Genomic DNA, 27,297 nt, shown 5'->3' with positions numbered 1-27,297 from the left:
CTTCTCCTTCAGGCTCTTCCCCATTCAGTCTGCCAGGTTTGGAGAGTTTGTGCAAACCTGTGTTCCCTGCAGAGCTTTTGTTCTGTCAAGTTTTTACACCCATCTGTCAGCAGCAGCAGTTTCTATATGTGAGGGACAGGAATGGGTTCAGAGGTTCTGTTCTTTCCCAGATTCCAAGGATTTCACACAAGATACACATTTTAAGAAATCAGTTTCTAAAAGTCTGGAACTAATCCATTTTGCCTGGCAGGGCAAGGTCAGCCCCATCATTTCTGCTCTTTGCCAGACAGATCTTGCTTGTACAGACACAGATTTCAGCAAGTGCTAACACCAGAGATCCATGGGATGGTCTGTGTTGAAAGGAACCTGAAAGCTCCCCCAGTCCCATCCCCTGCCATGGGCAGGGACATCTTCCCCTTGAGCCCATCCAGCCTGGCCTTGGGCACTGCCAGGGATCCAGGGGCAGCCACAGCTGCTCTGGGCACCCTGTGCCAGGGCGTGGTGGGACTGAGCTTTAAGGTTCCTCCTGATCCAAACCAGCCTGGAATTCTCTGATTCCACATTTCAGCCATAAAAGTCCCTCAAGCTCCCAGGCATCCTCTTTCTACTGAGAAAAGAGCAAGTTTTTAAACAGTGATGAATAACTTTTTAGGTGCTACACCTCTCAGTACACCCAGCCTCTAGAAAGCACCATGGAAAGAGGCCTAAAAATATCCAGCAGTGACCAAAGTGCAGAAGTCTGGAATCTGTGCAGCAACAGAGCCAGAAAGGAGAGCAACGATGGTTCAAGGAGCTTGAGCTGAGTTTCTGGGGCAGTGGAAGCTTTACCTTCTGCAGGAAGAGGACGATCCTGACGAGCATCTTGGCGTGCAGCTCCTCCAGGGTGAACAGAGTCCGCGGCGTGCGGATGAAGAGCTTGGTCTTGCCGTAGGCCACGTCGTGCTGGAAGCCGTGGCACTCGATGAGCTTCCTCACAGCCTCCTTGTCTGAGGGGAGGTCATGGTTGGGCCAAGTGAATTCAGAGATCATCTTGTACCTGCAATTAAAAGGTAGAATTTACAAAGGTGAACTTGCCACCAAGGTGCTAGAGAAGGGCAAACTTCAACTGGTTTTAGAAAAAATTATCAATTAAATTGTAATAAAACTGAGTAGAGATGGAAGAGTCTGAAGACATTCTCTGCAGGAAACGTGATCCTCAAAATACAAGGAAAATTAATAAAGAAGAGGAAGGATTTTGTGAGATGCTGCAAAATAATACAGGGAGGAGCTCAATCCATCAGCACTGAACTGATGCAAAGGAACAAACTCAGCATTGGCCTCCTGCAGATTTGTCCCATTTTTCACACCTTCAGGATCCAATTTTAATTTTTATTTGTTTGTTTAGGTTTTGTTTGGTTTGGGTTTTTTCTGTAAGGAAGGAAACCTTTGTTTTGTTCACATTCTGCATGAGAAGCCACCTGCAACCAATTCTTTAGTCAGAAAACCTGGATTTAAAAATTCTGCAAATAATTTTTTCTCGTGCATCACTTTGGGAGTAATTTCTGACAAACTGTGCCACTTCCCCCCACAGCAGAGCTTTGGCTGCCCCAGTCTGTGCAAACACTGCCTGTAAGTGTGGGTTAGCCAATCCTCCCATCCTCACTCTCCAAACTCCATTTTCCAGTACAGAGAAATGCAGACTGGAACTAAGACATCTACAAATCATCTTGGGGATCAGCCCAAGTTGTGTAAGATTCACCAGCCCAGGAAATGCTGATTAGGGGAACAGGCATTTGCAAAAAGCAACAGTGAATTTTCTGCATAAGATTTATGGACATAACAAGAGCTGGAATAGACGTTTTCCCTGGAATGGAACCCGCAGCCCTGTTCTAAATAAAACAAGCACTAAGCAAGCTCAGCCCCTTCACACTTCAAAGCCCCCAGCCAAGGCAGGCACCAATCTCAAAGCTTCAGATGCTCTCAGCTCTCAGTTACACTTAAACGGCCTCACAATCCCCCTTTTCCTGCGAGCAGCATGGCAGGAGGCTCGGAACAGCCTCAAAGGGCCTGAATGGAAACACATCCCAGCGCCCATTCATTCATCAAATCAGCCTTTGTGGGGGGGAATGGAGGTGCACACTGTGCTTAAGCAGGGAACACCATCCCGGGGGGTTTCAGGGATCTCACTGATAAATAAACAGGATTAAAAACCTCCCTTCAGACTCCCAGGAGAAGATTTAGCACGTGCTGGCAAAAACATTCCTGCTCTCACACACACAGAAATCAATGCTGCACACTGGATTCCCTGCACTGTTCTCATCAGGAAAATGTTCCTGCAATAATTCACTCACTGGGAAACATCTCTCACCTCGAGACAGTTATGTCAGGAAAAAGAAAAAATAAAAGAGCAAAGCACTGCCAGTGCAATCCCCCGAGCTGGGAACAAGGCTGGGAAACAGGCTGGGACCCAGGCCATGGATCAGGCTGGGACCCAGGCTATGGATCAGGTTCAGACCCAGATTATGGAACAGGCTGGGACCCAGGCTATGGATCAGGTTCAGACCCAGATTATGGAACAGACTGGGACCCAGGCTATGGGCCAGGCCTGCCCCATCAAGGAGCTCAGGAGAGAAGGGATTGTCACAGCACCAAAAACCTGCCCCAGGTGTTAAACCCTCCTGCTCCTTCCCACAGGCATTAAGATATTGCAGTGCTGATGGCGCCCCTCCCTCCCAGCCACAGCAGGTGGAACATCCCAGCTGTCCCTCTGTTCCCATGTCCCCACGGGTGTCACACAATGCCACCAACTCCTTCCCTGTAGCACAGGCCATGGCCTGGATGCCACAGCCACTCACACTCCTGGCCTGGTGCTAATTATAGCCAGGCAGGGTCTGGAATGAATCTGCTCCCTGACACCACAGCCCTGCCCCTCTCCTGCCTGCGGATCCCCACAGCTTCCCAGGTCACTCAGACATGGAACACTCCCTTCCAAACACCTTTGTTTCTCCTTCCCCTCTGTACCTCCCTATGGAAACACCCAACAGTGATGAGGCTGCTCCTGGAGTTAACATTTCCCAGTCCAGCTCTCCTAAGAACCAAGATTTCTGGAAGCCACTAAATGGTGAAGCTTGAATGAACAATGTTGGGTGTGCAGCTGCAGCTGGGCCTCACTGTCCCTGCCCAGCCTGCTGTCCACAGCCCTCAGTGTTGATCCCAAGCTATGTTTGACATGGCCTGGAGTAGGCATATGGATGCCTCTGTGTGGAAAGGGTTGGATTACACTCACAAACCCTTTCCTGAAACCCAATCAGCTTTTTTTAAATGGTAATTTATACATTAAACCAAGAGAATGCACCCCATCTGTGTAAGTGCCATGTGTGTCACCCAACTGGATGATGCCGTGATCACAGGAAGGGACAGCCTGTCCTGGTCCAAAAGAAAATACTTCAAATTGGAAAGGGCAGCCTGGCTTGCACAAAGCTCAAAGGAAGGTTTTCTTTATCCAAGGAGAGCTTGAGAAGGACATTTATAATGGTCTTAACTGTGCTTCACTGCATTCCCTACTGGGAGAGAGGAGATATCACCTATCTTACAGGATTTAGGGCTAAATATCAACAAACTCTTCTCCTACAGAAAGAGAAGTTATTTTTCTGGTTTTATTTTCTGATTTTTTTTTAATTTAGAAAAGCCATTGCAGACCAGGCTTGGAGCAGCACCACACACACACACACAGTGTCTGATCCCTCACTCTAGATGTCAAATCCCACTACAGGGCTGGGCTTGCAGACCAGGCTTGGAGCAGCACCACACACACACACAGTGTCTGATCCCCCACTCTAGATGTCAAATCCCACTACGGGGCTGGGAAGGACTCCTGTTCCAGCAGCCCAAAAGCTGAAGCAGTTTGGTTTCCTGGCTGCAAACACTCTGGGGCTGGAGCTCACAGGAGCTCAGCAAACATTCATTAAAAACAAAGCAGCTGTTTATATTAATAGTGATTACACAAATCTTAAGAGTAAATTGTAATGAATTCCACATGTGAGGTGAAAGTACACTCTATCCACTGCAGAATGGTTCAGGAAACTGAGCTCCAGTCCTGCAGACTGGATTTATTCCACCTTGGGTATTGTGATATATCCAGGCAAATCTCCACTGTGAACAGGAAAAGATCTTTCACCAGCACTTTGTTTCTAACTCATGACATCCCACCTGCTTGGATAGTTTAATTTTTTCTATTCTCACAGCCCTCTTCTCACCTGATTCAATAACAGAACAAAAATTCCATTCACTGTTCCATCAGAGCATGTTGAACTTGCAGGGCCCACATTAATTTAGTGAAGCCTTAAGACAAATTTCAGTCTAAAACATGTCATTTGTCACACGTCTGGTAGGAATTAAGAGGGCAAGAAGAATCAAAACCACATTTAATGGGGTCGTGATACCATCCCCCTTTTCAGACTTTCCGTTTTAAAATCCAGAGGTTTTTCCCACATAATGTCACCATGCACCATCACATGCTCCCCCAGACACACCACCTCTTGCTGCAAAAATTAGACAAATCAGAGAGAAAACACCAGTTAATTAGCTCAGGTTTTAGGGTGATACTCGGGGGAAGCTCCTCATTACACATTTCCACTGCAAATTAACACAGCCAGTGAGTTTCAGCAGACAAGGAGTTGAGCCTGAGCAGCACAAGCACCTCAGCACAGCTGAACCAGAGTGACCACCTTGGCACAGCACAACCAGAGTGACCACCTTGGCACAGCTGAACCAGAGTGGCCACCTTGGCACGGCTGAACCAGGGCATCCACACTCCTGTGGGTTCTGTTTCAGCCTATCCAGGAGCTGATTTCAACCAAGCACAGCCCCAGGAGCTGGGCAGTGCCCGGCAGCCTGTGGCATTCACATTCTCTGAACAGAGAGAGAGAGATAATTCTCTCTCACAGGATTTTTCCTGGAGAAGCACAGAGAGAAGAGAAAACAATTCTTATCTCTACTTGCTGCTCCTGTTGTTTTTTCACACGTGGAGTGTGTTATGGAGATTGTTCACCGAGAGTGATTTGTCAGTTGGATTGGGCTGAGGATTGTTTTGTTTCCTTGGCCATTTGGGGAGAAAGCTGCGTCCATGAGATTTTTTTAGTATGTAATTTAGTATAGTATCTCTTCAATATAGTATAATGTAATATAATAGAGTTTTAATAAAGCAATTGTTCAGCCTTCTGAATCAATGGAGTTGGATGCCAATCATTCCCTACAGTGGGTGCCCTGTTTTCACAGCAGGCAGCCCCTCACCTGTGCAGGAACTTCTCGTAGGTCTGGCGGTAGGCGAAGCCGGCCCGGCGCACCCGCACATTCTCCAGCAGCCCCAGGTACTCCACCTGGTGCCGGCAGCGCTCCTCGTCGAAGAGATGCGGGGACTTCTTGTCGTTGGGCTTGATGCAGCGCACGTAGTAGGGCTCCTGGGGACAGAGGACAGCAGTGTCACCCCGGCAGAACGCCCTGGGTGCAGACACAACCCTTCCTGCAGCAGCTGTGAGCCCAGCCCACGAGGTCTGGCTGCTCAGCAGAATCAGAAGGTTAAAAGAGAAGTGACAATAACAGTATTTAAGGAAAGCCTGGATGTGCACTCAGTGCCATGGCCTGGGTGACAAGGTGGTGGTAGGTCATAGGAAGGACTCAATGGTCTCAAAGGTCTTTTCCACCCTGGCTGATTCTGATTCTGTGATTCAGTGTTCCCCTCCTTCACACCCTGCCATGACCCCTTACAGGAGCCACATGTCCCCCACTGGAGCTCCACTGACCTTTGCTGTGCACCACCCAGCACCACATCCCCTTCCTCTCCTACTGTGAGGATAACAACATCAGTCCTCAGAAAATAGATCAAACCCATGGAATTCATGGAATTCACAGCCTGCTGGATATGGCTTTGCCTGCATCACCTCCAAAAGCAGCCTGGTCACTCCATCACTTTTGTCTGTGCTGAGCCAAGTCAAACACCTCGAATTCCAACACAGCTGAACAATGGAAATGATGGAGCCCCAAACCCAGCTGCCTCCAGCCCACCCCTTCCTCAGCACAAACACAGGCCACCAGCACGTGAGTTCCCCTTTCTGCACCATCTGTGATTTGCAGGGGGCAGGGAAGGTGCAATTGGGATGGATGGCTTTACTCCATCCTGGAGAAGTCCTGCCCTGTGCCACTGGGGCTGACCCTGGATGTCCAGGTGAGTCCCATGGGGTCACACTCCTTTTCCTGCCAGCCCTCCTGCACCCTGAGGAAAGCCACACACAGGGCTGTTGGAACATTTTGATGTCTGCTTTCATTTTTATGAGATTAAAGATAGTTTTTGTTTAGGCCAATGCCATCTGCAACCAGCACCAGCCTGTGAGGGGTGGCTACAAAGCCTTTAAACTTATGTACTTTCATTGCACTGGCTTTTGGAGGTCATTCATTTCTTCCTCTTCACGGCTGGCCTTTGCTATCCCATTCTAACTTTGTTGGTATGTGGAAAAGCAATTAATAATCACAAAACATTCTGAGTTAGATCTCAAGGATCATCCAGTCCAACTCCTGCACAGACACCCCAGCAATCCCACCCTGGGCATCCCTGAGAGCTCCTGGAGCTCTGGCAGCTTCGGGGAGCCTGGGCAGTGCCCAGCACCCTCTGGAGAAGAACCTTTCCCTGAGATCCAACCTGACCCTCCCTGGCACAACATCATCTAAAGCCCACCGTGGCTTTACAGATTGTATTCTTCTAACATTAACAGATAAAACTTTTTAAGTACCCCTTGCAAAAGGAGTGGCACATCCTGCAGGCTGGCAGAGCTCACCCAGCCTCAGCCTCAGAGAGAACTCCAAGAGGATCCCAGTAGGTCCCAGTATGGCCAGAGGCTGTCAGAGAACATCACAGATACACACAGACTGCAGCATTCCAAAGGCAGCTCTGACATGGGGATAAAGGGAGAAAAACAGCCTGGGTGACATCTTAATGTGACAAAATGTCACCTTTGATAACCACAGCTGATACCCAGCAATGACCTTTCAGCAATCTGGACCAGATGACGCAAATGGCTGTGAAACCACCTCTAACACTGCCCTGAGGAACCTGAGGGATCCCAAAAGGGAAAGCCCTGGAGTTCTCCAGAGTCTGTTCTGTTCCAGCACTCCTGAATGGCCTCAAGAACCCACAGTGGTAACAAAGGGGAGGAATGGTCTGGAGGGGAAAAAGAGATTAATTTAGTGAGAACAAATGCAAACTTCCACATTTAGCAGAAATAGCTGGTTAATAAAGAATGAAAAACTGATTTGAGCCTGGTGCTAAAGAGATCCAGAAGTTCCAGCTGACGTGAGGCAAATCCCTGTCTCCATGTTTTTCTAGCAAAGGACACAGGAACAGGAAAATTGCAAGTCAAAATCCCCTACACATTTCTAGTTCTCTGAGCATCTCATGCAGCCAGGGCACTGCAGTTCAAGTGGGAATGTGAGTCAGGGCAAGAAATAGCAAGAAAGTTCAAAAATCCAGCAAATGTGACTCAGAGAAATTGTGGGTTTAGCCTAGAAGGACCAAGGAGGCACAGAACCCCCCTGGTGGGAGATTTTGTGTATTTAAAGGATAGATAAGAGAAAATGCATTCAGCTTTAGGACAAAGAAGTCATGGTTTTAACCACAGTATAAAAATTCAAATTAATTAAGCTTCAGGAAAACAAGGAGTGGGAACAGAATGCCTGTGGGAAGGAGGGAACATCCATCAGTGGGGAGAAGAGCATGCAAAAGGAAGATACAGGCAGAGGTGTCCTCAAACAGGAGGTGAATTAGGTGCACTCCCAAGGTCCCCCTCAGCCCTATTTTCTATGATTTGTCTATATAGCCTTATTTCTATGATTTTAGGTCACTTACCCAATCTCAAGATAATATGAAAGGCCTCAAATTGCCATTTCCTTTCAGTAATGCTGAGGGAACAGGATCATCCATGGCTGTCCTGACACAACTTGAAGATTTGCAGGACCTGGACCAGCCCAGGGATGAGTGTGAGCCATGAAAGGGCCAAGAGAGGCAGGCCTTGGAAAGCAGAGCCTCCTATCCTGAAAGCTGCCACAAGCCACTGCTTCTTCCATGTTGGATAAAGCCATTTTCTGACCCAGACATGGGGCCACTGAGAGGCGTTTTAAAAAATTTTATTCCATTTTCAGTCTCATGTGAAGGGTGAGACAATACAGATGTTATAATTCACACCATCACAATCAGAAGCCAACTATTTCCTAATTACAATACACTATAAGTGTTTTTTGGCCTATCAGCTTTTGCTACACCATGCTGTAAATGCCTTAAAGCCAATCATCTAAAATTACCCCTTGTGGTCCTACTACAATGCATCTTTCATAATTCTGTTTCTCCAAAGTATCTTCTGTTATTTGCAAGGCTGTCCTTTGAAACTTGTTTCTATTTCCATTTCTCTCTCAGCAATGTCTGTCCTGTTCCATGGCATTTCTAAGTCAGCATTTCTTATCTCCAGGTTTGCACACAGATGCACACTGTGTGAGCCTCCTGCCAGGCTTGGAGAATTCCCTACAAATCCATTTCCCACACTTCCAGGGGAGCTGTTGGGCTGGAAGGTGTCCTGCTTTCCTAAGGGTGGGATCAGCAGCACCAGGCTGTGATTTCTCCAGGAGGGCTGTCCTTGGGGTGGGAATAGACAGCAAAAGCTGAGCCAAGCACCCACAAGCAGCTGGCAGCATCCTGGCACTGCCCACCCTCCTGGCAGCAGCCCAGGAGCAGGGATGGGTGTGAGGAGTGCAGGAGAAGCAGGAGGATGTGTGGGCAGCCTCCATTCCTGCACCACGTCCCCTCTCCAGCGACTGCAGCGCTCCCCAGGCGCATCAGGCCAGCCTTGCCCGGCTCCTGTCCCTGCACGGGGCAGCAGTGCCCAGCCCCAGTGAGCGGAGGGCAGCGCTCCTCGCTGGCTCTTCCCAGAGCCGGAGCTCATGAGGAGGGAGCACCACGGACACGGCTCCCCCAGGGCCACAGGATGGGCTTGGAGCAACCTGGTCTAGTGGGAGGTGTCCCTGCCCAGGACAGGGGGTGCAATGAGATGATCAGCACTGCAACACCTCCCCAGGGAATGGCCAAGGCCAAAGGAGCTCCAGGAGCATTTGGACAATGCTCTCAGGGATGCACAAGGGGGGATTGTTGGGGTGTCTGTGCAGGGCCAGGAGTTGGATCAATGACCCTTGGGGGTCCCTTCCAACTCAAGATATTCCATGATTCTGAGATGAGCTTTGAGGTCCCTTCCAACCCAAACCATTCCATGATGATTCCATGATGAGACACCAGGCAGATGAGAACAGCTCAATTCTGTGCAAGGTCGTCCCCAAGGTCACCACCACTGAGCACCTTCCTCTGCCATGGCAATCCAGACTCACAGAATCACTGAGGTTGGAAAAGACCGTTAAGATCACAAAATTCAACTGCTGACCCAGCACCACCATCAGTTCACCACAAAGCCATGTCCTCAAGTCCCACATCCACACCTTTTTTGAATGCTTCCAGGGATGGCTTTGAACACTTCCAGGGACTCCACCACTGCCCTGGGCAGCTGTGCCAGGGCTGGACAACCCTTTCAGTAAAAAAAAAATTCCTGATATCCAATCTAAACCTCTCTTGGCACAATTTGAGGCTGTTTCCTCTTGTCACTTGTTCCCTGAGAGCAGAGCCTGATCCCCCCCTGGTTGCACCCTCCTGTCAGGGAGTTGTAGAGATCATTCCTATCAACTCAGTGACACTTGTTCTCCTTTCCTTAAGGAGAGAAAGGTGACACATAATAAGTTGGTACAATTTTAAGAGATTTAAGATATTTCCATGTTCACTTTTTTTTGCTTTCTTCTGGAAATCCTCTCTGCATGGAAGGTGAGAAAGTTTCCAAAGCTCTTCATTCACTCAAGAGTCTCCTGGCAGCTCTCAGAACTTGCTGTGTGTGTGGCTGCCCTGATCTGCCAAAACCTGGCTGCCATTTGACTGGGAATGAGCTGGTTAGGGAAATGTGGGATAGGCAGAGAACTCTGAATTACACCTGGATTTGGATTCTGGGATAGAGCTCAGAGCTGTGAAGGTGAATGGGCAGCACTTTTCCCCTTCCCCTCCTGCTGATCTTCACCCTGGGTCACCTCACCATCCACACCATGAGGGACAAACCTCTCTCTGTGTCAGGAGCAGGGCCACCAACACCAGATGGTGCCAGGCCAGGCCAGACCTGCCCTGTGCTGCATCTGGTGGCAGGATGAATATAAATCATCTAAATCCCTTGAAGGGGTTGATATCACAAATGTTCCACAGAACTGCAAAGGCTTGGGAACAGAGCATCCAAATTGAAGCACCATGGAATGGTTTGGATTGAAAGGGACTGTGAAGACCACCCAGAGCCAACCCCTGCCATGGGCAGGAACACCTTCCACAATCCCAGGTGGCTCCAACCTGGCCCTGGACACTTCCAGGGATGGGGCAGCCACAGCTCCTCTGGATATGTCATTAGGAGCATGAATTCCAGAAATGTCACTCGTTCACTGCTGACACAGCAGCAGCCAGTTCTCAGCTGTTCCTCAGTGCTGCCACAGAATCCCACAGCACAGGCTGAGCTGTCAGGCACAGCTCTGCCACTCACAAATGCAAAAAACCCCTCAAAACCCCTCAAATCTGTGACTTCAGGTCCAGCACAAAGGGTAGTGACTGTGCCTGCATTTGATATAAAAAGGCTGAAATCCTTTGGAAAGCAGGAATGGGAAGTGCCTGCACAGACAGGAGATCATCTATCAGTGCAATTACAGTGTAATTAAAGCCTCTCAGAAATGACAGCTCCTGGAGTAAATTCTAAAGTAGATTATTCCATGCTTCCAAATCCCCAAGCCCCAGCTCTTCAGGGGGATAATTATGCAGCTCCCATTCTTGCTGTCAGAGAACTGCAGTTTGTAAAGGGAAGAACTGAAATGCAGAGACACAAAGGCCCCAGCTTTGAAAGCTCTTTAGATGTCTAACTGCAGCTGATTTTATTTTTTCCATCAAGCTGAGCGACTTTTAGATTTTTAAGTGTAAAAAGAAACCAAACCAGTTTTAAGCCATTGCACTCTAAACAAACTCTTTCTTGAGGGGTTTCTTTTCTGCACTTTATAGCTTCTTACATGACAGAAGGGATGGGCCAGGACAGACAAATTTGTGCTGGATGTGTCCAATCAGTCACAATGATGACATTCTAACTTAGCAGAGGTGAAGCCTGTCAGCCTGGATAGGAGAGGGGAGAGATGGAAGGAAGAGTCAGACAAAAGGAGTTACATAGGAGGAAAAAAAGAAAAGAAATAAGGAGGAGATGCATGTCCAGAGAGTCCCCAGAGAAGATTGTCAGCCACAGCTGGGACAGCCACAGGGCTTCCTGTGTCAGGATTTACAAAACAGCCACCCAAAATAATCCACCACAGAGAAAAGGGCTTGGGCAGTAAAACATGTTCTTGAGAAATGGCACATAGCAACTGGAAAAGCCAGTTTTTGTTTTAAGTGGCTTGGTTTTGGAAAAAACATAGCACTTTCTCCTACCTACGGGAAGTTTTTGCCTAGAAGGTTCTGGAAATCTGAAGGACCTCAGCAGCATTGAGGTACCAGTGCTGATAAGCATAATTTAAACTTCTGTGCTCCAAGAACAGATTTCATGGAATCACAGAAGTGTTTAGGCTGGAAAAGCCCTCTGAGACTGAGTCCAACTTATCCCCAGCATGGCCAAGGCCACCACTGACCCTTCGAGTGCCACATCCACACCTTTTCTGAACACTTGCAGGGATGGGGACTCCAGCCTCTTCCAGGGCTTGACAATCCTCTCCATGATGAAATTTTCCCAAAATCCAAAGTGAACCTCCCCTGGCCCAGCCTGAGGCCATTCCCTCTCCTGCTGTCCCTGTTTCCTGGGAGCAGAGCCAGAGCCCACCTGGCAGCCCCTCTTGTCAGGGAGTTGTTTTGGTGAGACCCATCCTGCAGCCAGGCTGGTGTCACTTTAAATGCTCTGAATTTTGGGAAGGTTCCTTACATAAGGCTCCTGAACACAACCTTTGTGTACTTCATGCAGTAATTCAGAGTGCAGACATCTTCTGTCTGGCTGCTCTGCCCTGAGCATCTCTGTGAGGTGACTTTTGGGACAGGCAATGATATGTACACATAATTAGCAAGGCAATAATTGGGTATTCAGGCCATGCCAGCAAGATGCTGGTCATGCACAAAGAACTGGATGCTCTGCCTCAGTCACTGCCAGAGTGGACACTTGGCTCTTCCTTCTGCTGGGCTGGAACCACTGCTGGTGAAGGCACTCTCTGTTTTGGGTACACCATCCCTGCAGTTCCAGGTGCTCTCCTCCTTTCCTGGGGCTGTTACTCATTTTTCCTGTGCTGAATTTGGGAATGAAGCTGCACTAGTGTGGAACCAACAGTGACATTCTCTGTGTGTCTTGAGTGTGGCTTGGACCCTGCAGGACTTTTTTGGGAAGCCTGTGGTCACAGCTGATGGAAACAGTTTTGAACACAGGGTTGCACAAACTGCTGAGTCTAGGGATGTCAGAGGAATAAAGTTCCTTAGGGGAGGTAACACCAGTTCATGTTATTCTCAGCTGTTTCTCAAAAAAACAAGTTGCAGATGGGCTTGAGTTTTGTGCAGCTTGAGCTGATGGTTTATTGACATTTCCTGGTGTGCCCAGTGCATTCAGTGCTCCTTGTCTCACCTGGGCTGCTCTGCCTCAGTGCTTCTCTGAAAACTCCTTTAGACCACATTTATATCTCAGTTTCTGTAGTCCTCAACAGGATGGCAGCCCAAGAGCTCCTCTTTATTGATATTCATGTTTGGCCTCCCTGGAAAGCTGCAGGGCTTTTGGCTGTAGCAAGAGTATCTTTAAACCCTCCTTTGGAGGATTAGTCTCCAAAAGTGCCAATTTGAATAACAATAATCTTGAAATTTTAGAATTGTTAAGGCTGGAAAAGACATTTTATGAAGATCATTGAGTTCAACCATCAGCCCAGCACCACCAGAATATCAAAGTCTGTGGCTGCAGTAGCTGCAGCATTAGTGGTTATTTAACTTTTCTGCTATTTAAAATAACAACCTTTAAAATTCTCTTTTGTTGCTATTCTGGTTTAAACCTGAATTTTTGTGGTGAAGCAGAGCTCTGCAGTCTCTGAGAGGAGGGGCAGGTTTGAGGTTACTGGGATGTCTCAGTGGTGGCCTCAGCAGTGCTGGTATCTCAACACTAAAGAAATAATCTTTTCTCCATTGCTATTCAACAGAAAAAGTCACAAAAACACCAACAGCTTCAATGCAAGTTTCTCAATGAAAGTTTAGGACAGGTAGAGAAAGGGAAAGGACTACACTGAGACTCACACAGGAACCTCACAGTGAATTTGACTTGGCAACAGCTCCTGCTTGTGCCTACCCCTGGAAAGGCTGGTGTTTATGATGGAGATACTGATGATAAATGGACTGAAGTAAATTAATTCCACCCAAGCCAGGCAGCCTTCAGTGAGCAATGCTGGTACCCACTGATTCAAGATGGATAAGGTGGGATTTAAACTCTCCATGCCCTGCTGGGAGCTGCAGGGATTGTTCAAACCACCACAGTGCACAGCATTCTCTGAACTATCCTATTTTTACACCTACCAGGTGGTCTGGAATAATTTTTCCAATAAACAAGGAAAGGAAGTTTTTCCATGGATGCTTGCTGAACTTGCCTGCTCCCAGCTCCCTGCTGTGCCCTGATCACAGCCCTCCCCACAACACCTCCAGGGGTTCTTGCTGTCCTGAACCCTCTCCTGGGCTGCCTCAGGCTCCCCACACTGGGCTGGGCACAAGTGACCATGGCCACTCTGTAGGACCAGACCTGCAACAACAGCCAGCAGCACCAAGGAGAAACTATTCCTTCCACAACTGCTCCTCTCACAACACAAAGCAACTCCCTGGGTTCCTGGCAGCTCCTGACACCTGTACCAGACTGAGGTCAGGGCCAGCCAGCAGATTATTTGGAAGATGGACAGATCAGATCAGTTTTGACTCCTTGGGTCACAGCCCCCGTCCCAGCTCTGGCAGCTCATGATCTGCCATCCAGGAAAGCTCCTCTCTGCCTACACAGGCACTCTCTCAATTTTGACTACTGGTGCCTATTGTAGCAAGGCCTGACCTTGGGCTGGGCTCACAGGAGCATCAGGAACCCTGAGGCAAAACATTCTGGGGGGAGCCACGGGGCTCCACTCCTCACTGGGGCCCAGGTGGCACCTCCAGGCAGCTTTGGTGGGTCCCAGACCCTCCTGCAGAGCTCAGATCAAAGCCACTCCAGTACAGGAACACAAAACCACAGAATCATGGAATCACAGAATATCCTTTGTTGGGAGGGCCCCCAGAGATCACCCAGTGAAACTCCTGGCTCTGCACAGACACCACAACAGTCCCACCCCTGGGAGCACTGTCCAACTGCTCCTGGGCTGGGACCATTCCCTGGGGAGCCTGGGCAGTGCTCTGCACCCTCTGGGGAGACCCCATAAATCAGGTGTGATTTCGTGTCCTAACTCTGGACACAATAAGTGAGGGCAGCTCTCTCTTCCCGTGCACAGCCAGCACTGGGTGGCCATGCTCTGACCCACCTCCTTTGCTCCCACAGCTCCTGAGAAGACACTCAGAGCACTCATTGCTCAATTATTCTGAATGTGAACACACCCCAGCACCCTGGGCTCTCTGTCCATCTCTTGGGGCTGTACCCCAGTGCCAGGAGTCCAGCAAGGCCACCCAGCTCCAGTAACACCCCAGTACTCCTCAGGGATCTCAGCTCAGCTCCCAGGGCTTGCTCAGCTGTGCTGCTCCAACAGCCCCTCCCAGAGCATCCCCTTCCCCACCTTCCATCACACAATGTGGTGCTTGCCCAAGCAATGCCTTCTACCATCAAACTGAAATATGGGCTGAGATAAAAGCTTTCCCTCCTCACCCTCTGGTATGGCAAAAAGGAGGAAAGAAGGAACTCAAACAGGTCTGTCTGTATTGTATTCCCATTGGCATGGGAAGCCAGAGAGGATCTCTCCACCATGAACAAAATCCTCTGGGCCCTCTGCCCAAAGAGCTTTGCTAAACATGATTTGATATAATTAATAAATAAATAAATAAATAAATAAATAAATAAATAAATAAATAAACAAATAAATAATAATAATAATAATAATAATAATAATAATAATAATAATAATAATAATAATAATAATAGTAAAAATAATAATAGCAACCGCAACCCTAAGACAGACTGGCTTTCCTACAAGTGAAAGATGCACTGGTCATGGAGGAGCCAAAAATCCACCTTCTTCATGGGGGATGGAGGTGACCCTCCCTCCAGACCTGCCCAGCCAAAGCCTGTTTGGCACAGACAAGGCTACTCTGCCTTTGATCAGCTTAGCTGCTGATGGATGGCAGTGAGGGGAAGGTGGGAATCTCTCCAGGGAGAAGCCACGCTCTTCTAATCAAAAGTCAATTTTGAAACAGGAATCTTTACCTTCAGAGTCAGGTTGTCCACCAGTGCAATCATGGAGTTCTTGAACAGAGTCGCTGCTGTCAGAGGTCTCTTGGTGACCTCTGTGATGCTCAGTTTCCCCTCAGGCCACATCATCTTCAACACAGGGTTGGAGCTAGGAGAGAATCTCTTTAATTGCAGCCTCCCAGCACTTCCACTCCACTGACAACACAACAGTTGGTTTCTACCCAGACCCACTGCTGCTTCCAGCTCACAGGGTGAGACTCCTGGACACAACATTTCATGCTCTTAAGAGCAAGTTCAAGCTTACAACTGAACATTCTGGAAAAACAACCAGCACATTCTCCCTTCAGATCAGGATGTGCAGGAATAAGACAGAGAAAATCCCACAGTAACCCACCAAAGGCAGGGGCTGCCTCACTGCCTTCACAACAGAAGGAATTTAATCAACACAAAGGAGAGGGAGACCCACACCAGCCTCCCTTAGAACTTGTCAACTGTGTTTAAGCTGCATTTCTGCACCTCTCTTGGTATATAAAGTAATTTATATACTTTAGCCTGCATTTTTTAAGAGTTCAGAGTGAGGTAAACTGGCCCTGATGGATGGCAAGAGTTCAGGAACAGACAAAAACTGAGCACATTCCAGCAATCTAATGGCCAATCAGTCACAGGCTTTAATGTGCTGGAAGTGGTGTTTGGGAACAGGATTTTCCAGAGACTTCACAGAAAACAGGCTAAATTTGATAAAACCACACAGCAAATATTTTGCAAGGTTTCTGGTCAATGGGAACTGTTGAAAACAGGAACAGTGGGACTGCTCAGGGGAGCACAGCCAGTCAACCCAAAGGGCTGCAGACCAATTTAACATCTGCACAGGTAAACAGTGCCTACCACTGCAGGGTGTTTGTGCTCACTGTCCTCTGAGCAGGGCCCCTGGAAGCTGCAGATTACAAAACGAGGACATGTTTAACACCAGGTGAAGAAAAACAGCTCCATGGGGACTTCCACCCACATTCTGACAGGGTTTCAAATCTGCTTCTCAAGGCAACTTTTGCTTGCCCAACACATGACCTCATGGTTTTCACTTCTCACATCACTGCAGACATGAAAGGATTCATACCTATCTCCTCATTTTCTTTCAAAACAGGGTGTTTTAGGTGAGGTGAGGATATCTGTTGTTGACCAAAGCTCCCCAGTATCTTTAGCACTGATTACAGACAGAGCAGTGATGGTAAATCTGCAATGGGTTAATGACAAATCAGGCAGCACAAGCAAGCTCTGCACTATCTTGATTGCACAATCAGTTGGTTTCAAAAAAACCACTTTAAATTCTGTTCAATTAAAGGCTGCATCAGAACAGAAACAACATGTACAGAATAACTTTAACCTGAAAAATACAACTAACAGCCTTTGGGTCACAGGAAATGTACAAAGATCAAATCCCAAAGCAATGTGTTTATTCACACACATTGAGGACAGAATCACTGAAAACCTGAGTCTCTGATTTCTGACAAATCAGATTAAAATTCACCTCATTAAAATTCTTACCTGTTGTACATGAGGCGTTTGAAGTCTTGAAATAAAGTATCCTTGTTTTTATCAATGAATCCAGTGACAGAGTAACTGAAAAATAAAGGAAAAACAGAGTTAATTGCAACGTAGCAAAGTCCTTCTGTGAGCTGCTGGTAGCTGTGGAATCAGCATCCCTGCACTCCTACAGACACAGCAGATGCTGATCCAGCCCTGCCCCAGCCCATCCTAATGGCTGCAGGAGCAGAGTGTGACACTTGGCTCCTCGGGCCCAGCTCCCACCTCCAGCACAGGAGCAGCACCCCTGCCTTCAGAGAGCTCCTGGAGCTGTGCAGGTGCTGGCTGAGACACATCACAGCACCTGGGCAGGGGGTAGATGGCCCAAATTCAGGAGTTACACTCAGGATTCTGTCTCCAAGCTGAGTGTGTGTGTTTGTGTTAAATCCTAGAGAAATTTGGGTTTGTTTTTCAATCTGTGCAGTCTGCCCCTCTCTCAGTGGAGAGTCTGAGTTCCAGAGCAGCCTCTGAGTAGTGACTGGGAGCTGCCCTGGAAGTCAGCACACACAGAAACACACACACCTGAGATTCCTTCCTTCCTCTGTTCCCACAGGAACACCACTGGAGGAGGTCACTCTTCCAGCGTTTCATCTCTTCTCCAGGTCTCCAAGCAGGCAGTGCTCTGTCCTCACAGAAAAGGTCCAAAGTCTCCCAATTCAGTGACTGCCATGCAGATGTTTCCTGAGTTCCAGATCCCATCCTGAGGAGCTGTACCTAACCTCCAGACTCTGGGATCAACCCACAACCTGCAAATCCCTGTATGGAACCATCCTCAAATCACAGAGTCATGGAACAGGACCTTTTAAATGGAATCCAGTGCCACCCCTACCATGGCAGAGACACCTTTCACTGTCCCAGGCTGCTCCAAGCCCCATCCAACCTGGCCTTGGCCACTGCCAGGGATGGGGCAGTCACAGCTGCTCTGGGCTGTCTGTGCCATGGCCTCCCCACCCCCAAGTCTTAGTGCTCCATGTAAGATCTGGGCCTGAACTATCTGTGATTCCTTCCACATTTCAGTTTTCTTTCACACTATTTGTCAGCCACTGGCAGTTCAGAAGGTTCAGCCACTAAGACAGCACCTTGTATATTCTCCTCCAAAACCCCCTAAAATCAGGGATGTCTGTCAGGAACTGCTCAGCAAAGACTCCAGAAGTTAACCTGCTTATGCTATATGGGCTCCAGTCTGATCACACTGGTTGTTCTTGGAAATTAAAGGTAAAATTAATACCAAGGTAAAAGAAGTCATGAATTCTTCCTTCAGTAACTCCCTTTCTTCTGACATGGGAAATTACACAAACCCTAAACCATTAAATTACTCCAGTGATATTCCATACAACAGCTTTCCCAGCAAATGGTTTCTACCATGTGCATCCTTCACTTCCACTCACTCTCCCTTCCCACTGCTGTCACCTCCTGCACTTGTTCCTGCAGGCTCCAGGCAAGCACTTCCCAGCCCTCCTGCCCTGATCCCTCCTGCAGGTTATCTCTCCCCTGGGCTTGCAGCCTGCTCCAACTGATTGGAGAATTTAAAGCCAGAGTTATATAATCACACCAAACAGATGTCTAAACCAGACTTATTAGCTCAGTGTAGCTTTCTTGCATAAACACTGCTGCCTTTTTTCCCTTTTTCTTTCCCTGGAGCACTGCTCTCCCCTCACCCCCCACCCCTGCTCTCCTTTTGTTTCACTCCAAGTACAAATTCCCACTCTGTAGAGCAAGGCACCAGCAGAAGATTTAATTGATAAGCAAGCGCTGCACTCTGTAATTGTGTGTGGCTTGCACCAGAAGAAGCAGTAAATCAGAATATTGTACCACTTCAGAGCTGCTGGGAAGACAAAAATAAAATGTGCAACTTGATTTCAGAAGAAAACTCACATCACATCCCCGGCGTAGTGCTTGATCCGGAAGTCTCTGTCGAACTCCAGCGTTTTGTCCGTGGCACAAAGCTGAAACAAATTCACATACCTTAAAACACCACCCATGGATTGATATTAAAACACCACCCCTGGATTTACAAGCCCCATGGAAGAGCAACCTGCCTTCAAAATAGCACTGGGAACTACAGGAATTCCACTTTCTATATGCATGTGCAGATGTGAAAGCCACTGCTGGAAAATGTTTTCACGGATGCACTGTAAGAACGTGTGCTTGTACAAATGAAGCTGCAAGAGTCTATAATTTTATGAAGAAATTGATACTATCTCAGAAACACCATTATGCAAAAAGAACACTCGTGCCTGTAGAGAAACATTGCACCCACGAGTTAATCTATTACTTTTTAAAGTCTTCCTTTATGTGTTTTTGCAATTGCAGTGTAACTCCTCTGCAAAGAAATGGGCCAACTGCAGTGACAGCAGCAAGGCTTGCTCAGTCCCAGACCCCTCCTGGTCATCTGACACCCCTCAAACAGGGAACCCCCTGCAGACCCCCTGCTCCAGGCTCAAATTCCCATCCCATCCCATTCCTTCTGTACAACACAAGATGTCCAGTGCCCACATGGCAGCTGTTCAGCAGCAGTGGCTGTGACACATTCATCCCTTCAGGAATAGCAGGAGCCAAAAAATCCATCAGGGTTGGCTTAATTAAAAAAGAGGTATGAGATAAGAATGAGGATTTTGTTGTAGGGAAAATGAGCAGGAGATGAATTAAGTCTTTGCAGGCAGCATTCAACAACACAAAGGGCTATGAGCAGATATCTGCTATCCACAATAAGTCCTGGAGAAATAAAGGAGGAAATTATCATGGTTGAAATGAAGGGCAGGAAGGATGATTAGGAGTAAGGAGATACACTCAAAAAATTCACCTGTGTCCAAGAACACAGAATAGATTGGCTCAAAGTGTAAGAACAGATGAAAAAAAAACCTTATAATATATTTTAGACAAAATTAATCAGAAGGAGAAGCCCAAGGAGTGTGAGTACCACGGTCCCCAGGAGATCCCAGAGGTGTGAGAAGTCCAGCATGGCAGGAGCAGGGAGCACCAGGAGCAGCAGAGCTGATGGATGACCAAGGTGCAACAGAACACAGGGAAAATGAAGAAACGAGGCAATACCAGGGAAACAAAGGCATTTTTCTTGCTGCAGCTTTGTTCCCAGCAGGGGGCTGGGGAGTGCCTTTTTCAGCTACCCAAACACACAGCTCAAACCAACAAGTCTGTAAAAGGGGTAACTACCAAATGGCAAAAGAAATGTGTCTGTGCTACCAGACAGGGCACAACTGGCAGCACAAGCTCCTCTGAAAGCTCATCCAGCTCTGGAGAGGCTGGAAGGAGCCATAACAGCAATCAAGGATTTTGCTGTTTGCTGGTTTGGCTTTTTCCAAAGGAGCGATTCTGTCCCAGCTTTGTGTTTCCTGGACAAATCAGTTGAAATTAGTGAAAAAAAGACCAGCAAGTCCATTGATACAGTGGATCACCTGCCTGGCTTTCTGTGAGCCCTTTCATGAGGCTCCTCACTGACAGCTCACAGCATTCAGGGGCCAGTAAAGACAGGAGAAAGGTGTTGGAAAGATGGGAATCCTGTGGGAGCCTGCCCTGAGTCTGTGCTTTCACAGCATCTGAAATGAGCCATAATCTGAGGGCAAGGGGAAGGTCGTAGGGCTGGGTGGGGGCACTCAATCACCGAGGGCTGGCTGGGAAGAGCTGCAGGAGACACTCGGAGCTAAATGAGGGCAAAGCAGAGCAAATGGAACTCCCCAGCAGGGCAGGGATTCCCACTGAGAAAGGGCAAAGTTCACAGGAACTGATGGGCCCAAACCATCCCTTCCTGACTCAACAGGGATCTTAACTATCCTCGTTCATCTCAAAAAGGACATGGAGAACTGGGAGAGGCTTAAGGGGCAAAACCCATCCCCTGTGACTGACTGCCCTGGGAGAATGGGCCAACAAACTCAGCTTCCCCAAGTTAGGAAAGAAATGCCAGAGATGATGGCAAAAAACGTGGAGATGATGTAATGGAAGGCAAAGAGAACTGTGTTTTGCCATTTAAAAACTAGGAGGTGAGAGGTGTAATCTAAAATGGAAAAGGGAGAAGGGAGGGAAATAGGGAGGAAGGAGCTCTTCACTTGAGTATTTGAGCTGTGGAATTCTTTGTCAATTTAAAAAGTAAGAAGACCACACAAAAACCCTGTCAAGAAGACCAGGAGGCTCCTGGGCTGCAGGTCCCTGAAGCATGCCAAGGAGCATGCCAAGTTATCAGTACACATTTGTCCTGTATTGGGCTCTCATTTGGGCATTCACCACTGTCCAGTGTTTTGGGAGACACAACATCAGGTGGACTGGAATGGACCTTCTGATACTTCCAGTTTGTTGAGACACAATTTGAAGATTGAGGCATTTATGGACTGTCTGTCACTGCACTTGATCCTTCCAAAGTGTAATTCAACAGAAAATAAATGGAACTTGGAGAGGTTGAGGATACAAATGGTCATATTGGGAAGGGCCACTAGAACAGCTGGCATATCTGCACATCCAGATTAGCAATACACAAACACAAGCCCAAGGAGGACACCCCATGCTCCAGGAACACAAAATTCTGCCACAAATTCTGCGGGTAGAAGTGTTAACCAGCATTGTCCTGGCTCGTTTGGCCTTCCCCAGGACAAGGGCACCGGCAGCGCGGAGCAGCCGGGTACACAAAGTAGGACACGACTATTTAGGGCACCACAGCCCCCTAGAGCTTCTCCACATGGAGCCTGTGTGCAGCATGCTCTGCAGGGAGCAGTGGAGCATGAACTGGGCTGAGGGATGGGAGCTGCTCCCAACACATGCACTTTAACTCTTTGGGAACAGCTCCCATCTGTGTGGAACTTTACAGGATCTGCATGGAACCACTGCAGTCTGCAAAGGCAGGGAATAAGATGGAATCAAGCCCTTTGTTTTAATCCAGGTTAGAAGAACCTGGCTCAGAAGGCTCAGGCTTCCCACAGCAGCTCTGGGTGGGACTGAAGAAGAGCTCTGGGACGTCTGCAGAGATGCGATGGGGAGAAAAGATAATAATTATGCTGAGAGGTTTCTGGGTCAATGTTTTCAAGGCTCTATTGATTTAACTAGAAATTAGCAAGCCAGGCAGATCCATCAGCCCCTCCATAAACATTATTTATAGCAGGATTCCTTGTCTCCCTCTTAGCCTGTGCAGGCAGTTTCTGACAACGCCACCTCCTGCTGAGGAACGCTGCAGCTGGCAGTGCTGCCCTTTAATGTCTCCTTGCTGGGAGGGGACTCCCAAAGGCAAGGACTTGAGCAGATTTTATTTTTAAATGTTCATTTTATAGCCTCCCATAGCACCTCCTGAAATTCCATCCCCTTCTGCCACTGCACTAAAGGACCACCTGCTCCCTCTGTGGCAGAATCCCTTCCCCTGGGCAGATGTGGGTGCAAGGACAGAACAGAAACCAAACTCCTTTCTCTACATCCACTGACCAGACAGTTCCAGAAACTGGACCACCCCCCCCCAGCATCCTACTGCAGAGGATCCCAGACTTCAGCCCACCAGTACTACCACTGAAGGAAGCAGTTTGTATTCAAACAGGAACCCAGGCCAGGCCTCACACTTGTTTCCATGTGGGTTTTCTCAGAACATTCCATGTCACTGCTCGGGCACGTGAAATCTGGATCAACACTGAAATGAAGTTCCCTGACCCCCTCCCTGAGCTCAGGTGAACCTGGCCAGTGTGCATCAGGTGTGCTGCAGCAAAAGGGCATTTAAGGAAAATTATTATCTGGGAGGAAAAAGTGGTTTTGGTTTACTTTCATCCTGGCCTCTCCTCAGACAGCCCCAGCCAGATCCATTGTTTATCCTGGGCCTCCCAGAGGCAGCCTTTAGCACATATCTTACACAACCAGGCTAATTTGGTACTTGTGACCTACATAAAATATTGTGCTGGGGTGGGAGGGAGCAGGGGGGACCAGCACTCTGAGCCATACATTTTAGACAATGTTTCTGAGTAGAGAGCCATCAAACTAAAGGCCCTTATTTGATTACTATGTGTGAAAGATTCTCAAATTAATCAGGCTGGTGACCATTTTGCAATCTGCTGGCAAGTGAGGAATAAATGAAGCCTTTTAATTCGCCCATTGTAGCCCAGACAAAGCCAGGCGAGGGGCCTGGGTGCTCTGAGGTGCAGTGGGAGACGAGCACGTTCTGCAGCCAATGACGATGAAAAAAGCCCAAATGACAGTGCTGTAATAATGCAGGAGTGTGAATAATTTCACTGTCACTATGTATTAGAGCAGCCTGGGAAGAACAACACGTGGGCCGAGCCGGCGTATCGATTGGTTCCAGATGACATCATGATATGTCAAGGCACGAGCTCAGGCTCCTTTTATCCCGGAATAAAAGGGATGAGCCACTGGATGTGCTGGAGCTCCCTCTGCCGGGTTCCTCTGCGGCTGGAGCTGCTCCGGCTCCTCATCTCACACTTTGTTGCAGTGATTCCAACGCAGCCACCCCTAAATCCCTTTTCCTCATTCCATTCCACCTCAGAACATGGAGAAGGGACAGCAGAGGACAAGAAGGTCTGTGGGTTACCTTCCTGCTGGAGAAGTGTGCGTGCTTCCCCAGTTTGTTGTTGAGGGCCTCGAGGAACATCTCATCCGTGACTTTCCCCACGTTCATGCAGGCATCATCCAGAATGGCAATGATCCCTTTGTGCTGCTGCTCCACCAGGTCCACGATAACCTGGTTGTTGAAGTAATCAATCTGCAGGAAACAAAGGACAGGGGTGTTGGTGACCTTGGCTGCAGAAATGGGAAAATACCAGTGCTGGCCATAGCAGCCTGTGTGACAGCGAGGAGCAATCAGCTCTGAATGTGCAGATCTCTGATTCCAGATAAAGCAGACTGCTCTCCTACACTGAACAGCACAGAAAGTGATTTTTCAAACCCCTCAGATCCATCTCAAGACCTCTGCTGCAGAATACTCTTTAAAATGTCTTTTACAATTCAGCTGTGTGCAGTCACTACAGTGACACTGCACACCCTGTCCTTGGCATTCTGAAGAGAGTTTGAACAAGGACAGTCAAGATTTTTACATATTACCATCAACAACTAGAAAATATGTTTATATTATTATGTAATATAAGCACTCAGCACAGAAAACCACAGTTGCGTGTGTGGCATCACAGAGGTGCCACAATAGGTTTCATCTCAGACCTGGAGATGAAATATTTTCCCAAGGAGACACGTGTGTGTGGCATCACAGAGGTGCCACAATAGGTTTCATCTCAGACCTGGAGCACCATATTTTCCCAAGGAGACACGTGTGAGGTGACTGGGAAGCTCCCGCCCCAGCCTGATCCCAGCCTGGCAGGACAGCTGGCAGGGACACAGATGTGCCATCAACTGAGCTTGCATGTGGAACAACTTCAGGTCTGGCACTTGTGCTGGTACACTGACCTCACACCGACCTCTCCCTCCTCTGCCAAAGCACTCACATGCTTCCAGGGAATTCCCTCTCGCTGGTACTCCTCCTGCTCCTGCTTCAGAACCAGCTGAATGAAGAGCTGCTGCAGCTTTTCATTGCAGTAATTAATGCAGAATTGTTCAAAGCTGTAAAAACATGAGAAGAAAAGGTGATGAGTGTTCTGGGAAAGGCAAGGGCACAACACTGGGCTTTAGAAGGTGGCTCACCTGTTATTGTCAAATATCTCAAAGCCATAGATATCCAGGACCCCAATGACTGTGTTCTTGCCATGCACTGTGGTGTCGTAGTTCTTCACCTCGATGACATCGTTGATGTGTGTCACAATCCAGCAGAAGAGACGCTCGTAAATGGCCTGCAGGAAACACAGACTGAGGGCTCCTGCCTGCACCTGCCTCAGCTCTTCCCAGGAAATTCAACACAGCTCATTACAGGCCTCCATCAAAGCTGCAGGTCATGTTCTGCTGAAAGTGAGCAGCTACTGACTGAAGAAAATATTCTGTGGAAGTATTTATTTTCTTTCTTCCGAAACTCATTTATACCAAGTTGAAATCCCAATGAGGTCACTGGGAGCAGCAGTTCCCTAATTTGATTCCAGTCAGCTTTTCAGCTGCCTAAGAAGTACCATTCCTGAGAATTATTTAACAATAGTGAAGAGCAACAGAGAGGTCAGTCACAGAAACTCAACAACTGAACACAATGACAGGAAAATAATCCTGTTCACCTTTAACAAAGATAATGTTCTGTAGGCAGAAGTGTCTTCAAAGTCTTCATGTTCAAAATGTACTGTGAAGCTGGGTAAATACATTATCTCAGAAAAAGAAGTCAAGTTAATTATCAATGACTTTCATAAGTTCATCCATTCCTCTCTTATAATTTGATTTCTTAGCAGAGGAGGAACAATTGTCACTCCTGCCATCAGTACTCACTTTTCCTGTGGAAGATGTCCCTGCCCATGGCAGGGGGTTGGAACAAGATGGTCTTTAAGGTTGCTTCAACCCAAACCATTCTTCATAAAATTTTTTTTAAATACCACTTTGTGTTTCCAACATGAATTTTAGATGCTACAGTACCATTCTCTACTCTTTGAATTTAACTGCAAAATGAAGCTGAGGATCCCATTTCACAGCAAATCCCTCCCTGCATGACACATTTGCAGATGCCAGCGGAGCCTGCAGCCCATCCCCTCCTCGGTGTGCCTGGCACTGCTGGCTGTGGCAGCTGGATCCCTGCTGGAAGGGCAGGGATGGGGAGATGCCACAGACCCCTACAGAACTCAGGAGCCTGTAGATTCAGAGAGAAATCTGCAGGATGTACAGCAAGCCCTGTGCTTATTGACCCACCCAGGAATCCTCCTGGGACTGAGCACTGAAAAATGTGCAGTTCTGGCAGCAGTGCCCCCCTTGGGCACTGCCGTTCCTTGGTGCACACCTCAACCCACGGGCAGAGATGTGTGTGTGAGTGTCACACACCTGTGCAGAGGAGGGGGACTGCACTCACCTTTGCAAAGGCGTCCCTGCCGTAGGTGGCCTCCTGCTCCGTGTGCTGCTTGTCGATGACGTCCCTGCCCGTGGCCACTGTCCGGAACAGCAGCGCCTTCTCCACCAGCTCGGCCTTGGTGGACAGCAGGTCAGCGATGACCGACACCACCTTGCTGTTCTCGATGATGGGAGTGTCTCCATCCACATAGAACTTCAGGTTCCCCTGCAATCAGCAGCATTTCTCCATCTGCCCTTTACTAACAGGAACCAGAACACCCCAACTCCATCCATTTTCCACCTGCTATTCCAGGCTGGAAATCTCCTGCCACACTGGAAGGTGGGTCCTGCACATCCACACCCTCAAACCTCCAACATCAGTGGGAGCAGCAAGGGCTTTCTCAAAGCACAGCATTCGTGCTCAGTGTTCAGCTCAGCTTTTGGGACTAACAACATCAAACACTTCCCAAGATTTAATCAAACACCACCCCAAGATTCAGAGTCGAGGGATAAGGAATTGCACCATGTATGCAAATGCTGGATGTAGCATTTGTCTTCACTGCAGCTCCCCATGAAACCACTGGCTGCAATTTCCCTGGCAGTGCTACTGCCACAGAGGGAATGGGAATGGCGTGGGGAAGCTGAGAGGTCAGTGCCAGTGGAACTGGACTGGTAGCATCCCACCACCACAGCTCTGCTCCTGGGTACCTTGAGTGCCAGGATTAAGCAGTTGACACCCCTTGGTGATCCACAGCAGAGGGTTGTCCCTCAGCCTGCCTGCATGGCCCCACTCTGCTCTGTCTCCCTTCCTTCCCATCACTGTCATCCCAACGAGGAGAAGGAGCTGGAATAAAGTTGCTCTTTGCCACCCTCCTCCTGCCCACCTCTTTCCTCAGGAAAACGAGAGCTGAGCTACAGGGCCTCCCTGCTGTGGTGCAGGGGAGGAGGCTCTATGGCTCCCAGAAGGATCCACGAGAAGGAAGGATCTCCTCAGTCTCAGAACACAAAGAATTAAGAGGTTTCCTGTGATCAACCTTCGCCATGAAGTGAAGCAGGATCGCTGTGGTGAAGGTGAGAAGCTCCCTATCCCCTCACCGCCAAACCCCAGTTCCTTTTTCAGAACATAAAACAGTTCCCAGTACTTAGTGGTATGCCTGTTTTGGGATCTGGAACATACAGGAATACATGTGATCATCATTGCAGTGCCCTGTTCCAGCAAGGACTGTCTGTGAGCTGGACACCTTCCCAGCACCAGAGCTTCCAATGGCTTCTGCAGCAGGAAAATCAGAGCTGCTGGCAGTACAAGCCCTCC

The 27,297-nt window shown here is 48.3% G+C and overlaps 1 protein-coding gene across 1 annotated transcript in view; it reads right to left on the bottom strand.

Moving 5' to 3' along the window:
• The window catches only part of MYO1D (myosin ID), a 154,832-nt gene that overhangs the window by 84,377 nt on the left and 43,158 nt on the right, over positions 1-27,297 (bottom strand). Inside the window, exons 8-16 of the mRNA XM_041398991.1 lie at positions 26,008-26,211; positions 24,717-24,862; positions 24,521-24,635; positions 23,617-23,787; positions 18,966-19,036; positions 17,052-17,126; positions 15,525-15,657; positions 5,272-5,438; positions 829-1,036 (exon numbers count right to left, since the gene is read on the bottom strand). Coding sequence (XP_041254925.1) covers positions 829-1,036; positions 5,272-5,438; positions 15,525-15,657; positions 17,052-17,126; positions 18,966-19,036; positions 23,617-23,787; positions 24,521-24,635; positions 24,717-24,862; positions 26,008-26,211 — 1,290 coding nt within the window. The remainder of the gene's footprint in view (positions 1-828; positions 1,037-5,271; positions 5,439-15,524; positions 15,658-17,051; positions 17,127-18,965; positions 19,037-23,616; positions 23,788-24,520; positions 24,636-24,716; positions 24,863-26,007; positions 26,212-27,297) is intronic.

This window comes from Onychostruthus taczanowskii, unplaced genomic scaffold, assembly GCF_017590055.1.
Source record: "Onychostruthus taczanowskii isolate IOZ18803 unplaced genomic scaffold, ASM1759005v1 scaffold151, whole genome shotgun sequence".
NCBI classification, from domain to species: Eukaryota; Metazoa; Chordata; class Aves; order Passeriformes; family Passeridae; genus Onychostruthus; species Onychostruthus taczanowskii.
Note: the sequence above shows the minus strand (reverse complement) of the source record. Positions and strands in the feature narration are given on the sequence as shown.